This window comes from Silene latifolia, unplaced genomic scaffold (assembly GCF_048544455.1).
Source record: "Silene latifolia isolate original U9 population unplaced genomic scaffold, ASM4854445v1 scaffold_95, whole genome shotgun sequence".
NCBI lineage: Eukaryota > Viridiplantae > Streptophyta > Magnoliopsida > Caryophyllales > Caryophyllaceae > Silene > Silene latifolia.
In genome coordinates, this window is record NW_027413826.1 from 2,745,018 (window position 1) to 2,754,518 (window position 9,501).

At 36.6% G+C, this 9,501-nt stretch overlaps 2 protein-coding genes across 2 annotated transcripts; both read right to left on the reverse strand.

The window, feature by feature from the left end:
• Positions 1 to 5,964: 5,964 nt before the first annotated feature.
• Positions 5,965 to 6,533, reverse strand: LOC141640608 (uncharacterized). Its single transcript, XM_074449340.1, has 2 exons — positions 6,203 to 6,533; positions 5,965 to 6,119 (listed from the first exon to the last, which is right to left on the reverse strand). Exons 1-2 carry the CDS (start codon positions 6,531 to 6,533, stop codon positions 5,965 to 5,967), a joined length of 486 nt encoding a protein of 161 aa, XP_074305441.1.
• Positions 6,534 to 6,708: 175 nt separating this feature from the next.
• Positions 6,709 to 7,596, reverse strand: LOC141640609 (uncharacterized). The gene is made up of 3 exons (XM_074449341.1): positions 7,383 to 7,596; positions 7,074 to 7,234; positions 6,709 to 7,017 (listed from the first exon to the last, which is right to left on the reverse strand). Exons 1-3 carry the CDS (start codon positions 7,594 to 7,596, stop codon positions 6,709 to 6,711), a joined length of 684 nt encoding a protein of 227 aa, XP_074305442.1.
• Positions 7,597 to 9,501: the final 1,905 nt, after the last annotated feature.

Consider the following 9,501-nt stretch of genomic DNA (forward strand, 5'->3'; position numbering starts at 1 on the left):
CAACGATATTACCATTATCACACATTTGAGATATGCTAAGGAGATTATGCTTCAAACCTTTGACAAGCAACACTTTGTCGACACATTGTGACGATGACTTACAAACCTTCCCGATTGCAATAATTTCACATTTCTTATTGTCACCAAACGTCACGGTGCCACCATTGTAGGCTTCTAGTGAGAGAAATTGGTCTTTATTTCCCGTCACATGACGTGAACATCCACTGTCCAAGTACCAATTGCTGCTGCCTCTCACTAATGCCTATAATAAATCCAGAGGTTAGTTTAGGAATCCAAACGAATTTGAATCCCTTTTTGTGAGTTGCATTGTTAATCAAATCTTTGCGAACCCACATCTTTCTAGCAACCTTGATATTCTTGTTTAAGTTGTTTAATCTGTTAGAAAACCATTAAATTCATGACCGGTCTTACAATAAAAGTTGCAAACAATATACTCAGGAAGGCCTGCATATTTTCTCCTTCGAAAATCAGTCTTGCTTGGTTCCTGGTTTCGAAAGTTACAGTTCACTGAACTGTTGCTTTTGAAAACAAGTCCAGCTTTCTCTTCAAATTTTTGGGACTGATTTACGAGGGAGTCTAAAATGTTTTGGCTACCTTCCCATTTTCTGTAAAATTCTTTTGCTTCATGCAACTCTTTGGTCAATGTTTCAATTTTAGCAAGATGGTCAAGATTTAGTTTGCCAACTTTGTCAAAAGCGGATTTAGCATGACTACATTCATCACTAAGCAACATAGCAATTTATTCGAGTTGCTTATTATCATTTCGACACGAGGTAAGGTCAGCTAGCAATGAGTCTCATTCTTTAATCAAAATATCAACTTGAATAATTAAAGACTCGTTTTCTTTTTCAATATCAGAAACAATAGTAGAGGTTACTGTTGCTTTTGACGAGCTAGCAATATTCGTGAGAACAAGGTTTTCTTTTCTCAATTTCTTAATTTCCTTTTTGAGTGATAGAATGATGTTACTTTCTTTTATCTCGTCTGGCAATCTCCTCAATTTGAGTTTGCAAGTCATAGAGTTTATCATTTTTAGCTAGACTCTTGTCAAGTACATCATCAAACATCAAACAAAGCTTATCTTTAGAAAGATTTCTCACCTTGTTCTTGAGATTAATTACCTCGGTGTCGGAGTCATCGCTGGAGTCATCGGAGTGAGCCATAAGACATAGTGCGGATTCTTTCTTTGAAGACTTGGGTTCGTCAAGATCAAGACGAGTTGTCATACAAACTTTGGCATCTAATTCTGCCTCAAGGACTTCATCCTCATCGGAATCAGATACACCCCATATTGCAGACATGACTTTATGCTTAAAATCTTTCTTTGCAAAATCTCGTTTTTCTCTAGATTTGAACTCATTTCACTTGGGGAATTCTTTGATAAGGTGACATTTCTCACCACATTTGAAACAAGCCACCGTGGAATAAGATCTCTTCTTTTGAAAACGTTTTCTATTAGAATTGTTGAACGTCTTAGGATTGTGACTATTGATCATATCCGCCATGTTACACGAGTACATGGCTTATTCGTCATCTCCATCATCTTCCTCATCACTTGAGGTTGATTTGAGAGCGAAACCTCTAGCTTTGGAACTTTCACACGAGCGCGTTGCGAGACTTAACTCGTGTGCCATGAGTGAGCTCATTAGTTCATTGAGGGACAATTTGGACAGATCTTTAGCCTCCTCAATAGCCTGTCACCTTCGGTTGCCATTTATCACTTAGGCTACGAAGGATCTTTCGGACTATATCCTCAGATTCGAACTCTCTACCTAGACTCTTAAGTTCATTGACAATACTAGAAAAGCGAGAAAAAAGACAGATTGACTTGTCTTTCATCATATTGAACATCTCATATTGCTGCATGAGAAGGTCAATACGATGCTTCTGGACTTGAGACGTTGCCTCATAAGCAAGGCTTAAGGTGTCCCAAATCTCTTTAGTCGAGGTACATCCGGAAATGAGATTAATATCTTGATCACCGATGCCATATTGAAGAATGGACATGGCCTTAGAATTTTTCTCGAATTTACGATAATCAGCCTCGACATAACTTTCCTCACTTTTTACGGCACTGTTCCCATCAGAGTCAGTGACCGTTATAGCAAGGGGACCCTTTTGAATAATGACCCAACACTCATAATCCGTAATTTTGATGTAGTGTTCAATACGGTGCTTCCACCAGGAGTAGTTATCCCCTTTGAAGATAGGGTACTTAGTATGTTTCCTATCCATAATATAGGATCAGCTCTCTGGTAATTAACCAGTATCAAGAGCACGAGGCTTTGAAACCAATTAAAGAGTCAAGGGCGAGAACGCCTAAGAGGGGGAGGGGGTGAATTAGGTGTCTATTTAAAATTTAAGCTTAATGAAAGCTTCTTTTAAAACTCTTAAACACTTTAAACAATGCTTAGATGAAAGGAGAAGTTGATACTTAGAACTAGAGAGTTAGAAGTAATCAACAACGATTCAGCAAGAAGTAGTTACAGTGTACTCAACTGTTGATTCAGAAGATAAAAACGTGAGTATAGAGTGGCAGCGGAAATAAAACGAAATAGACACTACAACGATGTTTTTTAAAACTGGTTCGGTCACTACTCCGCGACCTACGTCCAGCACTATTTTATTAAACGTCTTAGAAGTAAACTCATACAAACTAAGACCACCCCGAGTAATAAAACAACTTCCCAACCTACTCCAGTTACTAATGCTTAAAAGCTACTCCGCTTCCAAGACTTTTGTTTTGGGCTATTCCACCGAAAGACTCCGTGCTTAAAGCTACTCCGCAATAAGGCTTTTGCTTTGGGCTAGTCCGCCGAAAGACTCCGTGCTCAAAAGCTACTCCGCTTCTAAGACTTCATGCTTAAGATAACTCTATCCTAAGACTTGGTTTGGTTCTACCCGGTTGTTACAAGACTCCAATTTTATCTCAATGTTGTTCACTCAATTGAACGAAGGAGATAAAGTTTAAGTGCAAAACACGGGATCCTTGAACACGACTAAACGACTAGGTGCAACACAACAAACTCAATAAAAGACTCAAAAGATAAATAAACAAACTTGCAAAATGACTCAATGATTTTAAAATGATAAACGATTTTGCAAAGTTAATTTACTCGATTGAAAGCTTAAGTCTTTTTCAGTTTAAAACTCGTTTGTTGCACACTTGTAAAAATGAATTAACCAAGCTATTTATAATGTTCAAGTAGTATACTTTACACATTAAAATATCTTACACTCATAAGCACAAGTGATTAAAATAATGTAAGTAGTTTGCTTGGGCAACATGCACAAGTCAACCGAATTCTTCTCCAAGCAACCGAGTATTCTTCCTCAAGAAATCGGTGCCTAAGAATGCAGGAAATTAGATTGTGCACACACACAAAAATGGGTTGGGTTTTTCATCAAGAAACAAGCATAAATGGTTGTGTTTATGGGAACCATAAACATTTCCATAAATGTAAAAAACAAACAACCCATTTATAAAAAGTGTCTTATTGTGCAAACAAACTTCTTAGCAAGACATTGAAAGCTTTATTTTCTTCAAAAGACATGAAAACATATCCAAAAATTATTTGTGATACTTGAAAGTATTTTAACAAAGGTTCAAATAATTTCGAAAGAATTCTTTGAAGAACGAGTCAAAAGTAACAGTTTACTGGATTGTTGTGTTTTGAACCTAAACGTAAATTCGAGTTAAAGATCTCCTTACAACACATGACTTTAACATTAATGACAATCTTCATCTTTGATCTTCATGATGACTTTCTTGATAACCTTGAATTGATAATTAAAGCTTTAAGCTACATGGTTAAAACTTAAGAGGCACACAATTAAATAACAATGAGATTAATTTGTCTTAAGGCATCATCAACATTAACTTAATCAAATTGGGTCTCTTTAAAACCAAAGGTAACATGGGAGGGTGCACAAGTTTTAAGAAAAGAAAGAAAAGGTAAGTGTATTATTGGAATTGAAGTAGGACCACTTATAACTTGATTAAAGGACGACCACAAATATAATGACATTGTATGTAAATAATAAAGGTATAGGAGTTTTTATTAATGTTTTTTACTAAAAAAAGGAATGGATAGTTTGGTTTGGATGGTCCGAATAAGGTAAGTGTTACCTTTGGTTAGGATGGGAGGGAGTATATATTAAAGAAGACTCTTACAATGCTGAGGTGGCAGCATAAAAATCCAGAAAACTAAGTTTAGAGCTCTCTCATTAATTGGGTAAAATGGTCAATTAACTTGCATAATTTAAACACACAATGGGAAATTAAGGGGCATAATAGTCATTATCCTTTCCCCTATTTCCTATGCACTTAAATCAGTTACTTTTCCTCCCCGTTCCATATACACTTAAAAATCCATTACTCATTTCAAAACGTCTTGCTTGTGACGGCCACTATCCGTCACAAGCTTGTGCGGATAGTGACCTTCTCACAATATGCAAGTGGGAAGGTAAGTGGGGCGCTCCATATTCGTCCCACTTGCCGTCCCACTTGCAATTGTGTGAGAGGGCCATTATCCATCACAAGTTTGTGACGGATAGCGTCCGTCACAAATGAGAAATTGGCTACTCATTTAGTCATTTACTATATAATTATTATCTCTCATAACCTTTCACCTTGGATTGCAGCTCTCTACTAGAATCCTATAACACTACAACTCTAACAATGAATCTACCGCCACCTCAACTTACACCACTATTATATAGCAAGACCAACTACTTAGCAACATCATCTTCTATAATAGATCGTATCTTCGGCAACTACCCTAATCCAATGCTGCCAACAACTTTTATCTGCCCTCCGCCCCTCCTTATTACCAGCATCACCAACTCTGCGGTTGTTTTAGAACTATAGTAATAAAAAGTAGATTAAATTTTAGTGTTTGAAGGGTTTAATGTTAAGAAAGGCAATCTAAAATTTTGATTATAAAAGTAACATTGTGAATGAGGAGGTTGAAGGAGGCCTGGGAGATATGAGAATGAGAGGGATTAAAGAGATAAAAAGCGGGAACTATGACACTTGTGAGGCTAAAATTTTTGAGTAAAACTTTGGAGTATTACTACTCCCTCCATTCAACTTCACTTTGCAAGTATTTTTTTTCGTCTATTCAACTCCACTTTACATGTTTCCTTATTTGGCTAAAAAAATGACCATTCTATCCTTATTGAAAATCTATATTTACAAAAAATGTCATCCATACCCCACACTAATTCACCATAAAAACCCACCTTTATATTTTTTTTAATATTTTTAACCTCTCCATTCTTTTTCCCTATGTATTTTTAATAGTTTTTTTAATCCGCTCCTTAATACTCGTGCAAAAAAGCAAACTTGCAAAGTGGAGTTGAATGGAGGTTTTAAATGATTGTATCGCATGGGCCAAGCCCAATAAATACAACCGATTTCCATGTTAAATAGCTAGCCCAAGCTCAGCCATTAAAAACGAGACAATTAATATGTTTCGGAACAGGTTTATCCGCTACGAATAGATGGATATCCGTATCCAATTAGATATCCGAAACATTAGAATATATCCAAATATTTTGAATATCCAATCTAAGATGGTCTCACATTTTGAATGGTCCTTTGGTATAAAAAAAATCACATTTATCACTATAATAATATATTAAATGAGTGTTTATTATACAAAGGGATCGTGTATCGCACAATAGTTAATGTTGTGAAACTTTAAGTTAGTTCTTCCTTCTCGGGGAGGCAAGCTCAATCTATGAACATGTGATTGAGAAAAGGGCAAACAAATGATTTTTTTTATTTTTTTTGGTGCGAGCAAACAAATGATTGAGAATCTCCCTATATATTTTTTTTTTGGTAAAATGTGAGATGTATATATTATAAATCAAAAGAATAGTAATTACAAGCATAATGGACTCAAAGGTTTTAGGGTCAAAACTCACAAGGAGCAACCCTTACACATCATTTTCTAGACTCAAAATCCAATCTTTCTCTGCACTTGACATGTGATCATCTCGTTTATACTTGATTCTGTGCTTCACATTTTCTTTAATCAGCTGCACAACCCGTTTTGGATTAGTAAGCATTGCATTCAATCTCGCATTATTCTCTGTGTCCAGATATGGTAATAACTAGCAGCCAACACAAGAGCATACACATTCTTCTGCACTTTTTATCCTGCATTACTCACACCCCCTGCTGATGGGAATTGCATTCCACACCAGTCAGTAATTTGCATCATAATAATCTTGCTATACCCACACTCAAAGAACAGATGTTCCTGAGTTTCTGATGCAGCTTCACATATACAGCAATTATCAGAACTGCAACACCCAATCCTGAATAGTTTCTCCCTCGTGTTTATCCCATTATTCATTACAAGCCATAAGATTAAAGAATGTTTAGGGATGTTCCAACTACACCACACAGTCTCATACCAATTAGGTTTGTTTTGATGAGGTCTCAGCCAGGCATATCCCCTATTATCAGGCATCCAATTTCCATCAGAATAACCAGTTTTCATGATTTCCTTTACTTTACAAATATTCTTCTAAGTCCAAGTAGCATCAGCAGCTGGTTTATAGTCATGTCAGGTCTGTTGTTTAATATATATCTGGTTCACCCATTTGATCCACAACCTGTCAACTTTACAATAAATCCAGTCCATAAGTTTAGCAACAGTTGCAATGTTCCAAATTTCAGCATTCTTCACCCCCAAGGCGTCCTTCATTTTTTGGAAGTGTGATAGTGTCCCAATTAACAAGAGACACTCTGTGGTATTCAGCACATCCATCCCAGAAAAAATTTCTACAAACAGCTTCTATTCTCCTAATCACATATTTTGGAAGAATGAAAATGTTAGCCCAATAGGCATATAGAGTGTTAAGCACTGAATTGATCAGGGTCAGTCTGCTAGCATATGAAAGCTTCCTAGCACCTAGACTCCTGATTCTATTCAGAATCTTCTCAGTGAGCACATTGCATTCTCTTTTAGAAATTCTCCCTGGCTGAATAGGGAAGTCAAGATACCGAATCGCATTTGGCCTTCCACAAACCCAGTAACCTGTCTGATATCATCTTTCAAGTCATTTGCCATGCCATTGAAATACACCTCAGACTTTCTATTATTCATGCTCAGTCCAGAAGCCTTTGAGAAGGTACAAAAAGCTCTGATAAGTAGCATAATTGACTGAGCTGTCCCTTTACAAAACATGAGAAGGTCATCTGCAAACATCAGGTGGGTCAATTTAAGCTCTTTACATAAGGGATGATACTGGAAATCCTCTCTCTGTGGCATATTTGATTGTTCTAGTTAAATACTCCATGCATATAGTGAAGATTAGGGGGGAGATAGGATCCCCTTGTCTAAGACCTCTCTTCCCTTTAAAGTAGCCAAAATGATTTCCACTAAGAGCTAGGGTAAAGGAGGTAGTCTTGATGCAGGTCATAATTTGCTGGGTAAACAGATCAGGAAAGTTTAGACCTAACAGCAATTGCTCCACAAAATCCCACTCCAGAGAATCATAGGCCTTCTGCAAATCAATCTTGAATAAGCATCTGGGTGAAGCACTCTTTTTGTTATACATTTTAACAATATCCTGGCAAATTAGAACATTTTCTAGGATAGACCTTCATCTAATGAAGCTCCCTGATTTTCATGGATAATTTCAGGCAAAACAAGATAAAGCCTGTTACAAAGCAATTTTGAGATTACTTTGTATATCATGTTGCAGCAAGCAATTGGCCTAAATTTCTTAACAGAAGAAGGCTTCTCACATTTGGGAATCAAAGTGATATTTGTAGAATTTAACTGGGTCAAAAGTTTACCAGTAATGAAGAACTCTTTAATGGCACTACAAATATCAGTCCCCACAACCTCCCAAGTATCCTTGAAAAAACCACTAGTATACCCATCAGGTCCTGGTGACTTGTCAATAGGATTTGATGCGTGTATTTTATATAAGGTTTTTACCTCATTTTTACATGCATTTCTATATTATTTACGTGGTATCTAGCTACAAACATCCCCGAATAGTCTACTTTGGTTTGTCTTGTGTAAATTGCAGGTACGGACCTGAAAGGATCAAAACCGAGCCTAAACTTGTCTCATTTGCATGCATTTTGGAGAATAAGGAATCGGAGCTTGGAATCCATCACCTAAAGACGCGTGAGCTGACCTCGGAAGGTGCCAAAGAGTCCTATGTGCCAATATAGCTCGATCGACTAACTATTTGGTCGATCGAATGCTTTATCCGTCGAAGAATCACTCGATCGAGCTGTTCTGTTGCTCGATCGAAAGGGCTGATACAAGGAGTACTCGATCGAACGACGTTTTTGTTTGATCGAGAGGAATTTCTAGATTTGTCCTCGATCGAGTGGTTTTATTTCACTCGATCGAGAGGTTTTTCTTTCTATGCGTGTTATTGCTTATTTTCCGAGATGGGCTTTGTAATTAGGATATAAGCTAGGTTAAGTAGTACGTTTAAGGGATCTCTTCTTTATAATCTCTTAGACTACGACATTCTCTTCTCTCCTTTTACTCTCTCATAATCTTACTCTAGAACCTTGGCTTGGATCTTGAAACTTGTAATCGGTACCTTTATTCTTCTTTAATTCTTAATCTTAATCTATTGTTGCCTTTTATTTATTTCTCCCTTTACTTAGAATTATTATTATTCAATCTTTCATTGTCTTGTTATCATGATTAATCTCTCTTGCTTATGTATGATTGTTGCTACCCCAATAATAATGCATAGCTAATCCTCTTTTGCTAAGACATAGGGGAGCCATGATTTTAAGGGAAGTGTAAATTGAATTATTAGGTTTGATGCTAGTTTAGTCTATGTTGTTAATCGCTACCTATAATTGTTCTTATCTAATTGAGTCGACGCAATTAGTTAATAAATCACAGTAAACCTTGACCTAGATCGGAAGATTGGAAAGGGTGAGACTTGTAGCGAACATTAGGACGCTTTGGTGAGGGCGATAGCTAAGCTATCTGTGTTTTAGAGCGAATTGAGACCGGAAGGAGATATTCATAGCCTCATAGATCATACTTGCATTGACCTGAGACCTAGATTGCATGACTAGAGAATCATGGTGAACCGACTGTCTTAGCTATTTTCTCTCTGCTTGTTTAATCTCTACTCTCTTGCTTTCTTTCTTTTCCTTGATCTCGTTAGAATAGAACAAACAATTAAAACCCCCACAATTGTTAGTGAGACGGGCTTAGTTAAAGCTGACATTTTCCCATCTCCCTGTGGAGATCGACCCTACTTACTTCTAGCTTCTGTTAGTGTATCTAGGTTTTATTTTTGGTACCTGACGACGTTATCAAATTTTGGACTAAGAGAATAAAGACTATGAAAAGTTTTCCCTCCAAAGTGGACTTACTTAAATAAGGAAACAAATAATTTTTTCTTTCATTAAAACATTATCCATACATTAAACTATAATCTTTTCATTAGACTCTAAAATATAATCTTTTTAAT

What these genes read in the sequence shown, in the direction of transcription:
- LOC141640608 (XM_074449340.1), bottom strand. Translation starts at nt 6,533, where the DNA reads ATGAAAACTGGTTATTCTGATGGAAATTGGATGCCTGATAATAGGGGA. An exon ending in GCAATTCCCATCAGCAGGGG is followed by an intron (nt 6,120 to 6,202) that starts GTGTGAGTAATG and finishes ATCTGGACACAG; the next exon opens with AGAATAATGCGAGATTGAAT.
- LOC141640609 (XM_074449341.1), bottom strand. Translation starts at nt 7,596, where the DNA reads ATGTATAACAAAAAGAGTGCTTCACCCAGATGCTTATTCAAGATTGAT. An exon ending in CTACTTTAAAGGGAAGAGAG is followed by an intron (nt 7,235 to 7,382) that starts GTCTTAGACAAG and finishes TGATGTTTGCAG; the next exon opens with ATGACCTTCTCATGTTTTGT. An exon ending in TGAAAGATGATATCAGACAG is followed by an intron (nt 7,018 to 7,073) that starts GTTACTGGGTTT and finishes TTCCCTATTCAG; the next exon opens with CCAGGGAGAATTTCTAAAAG.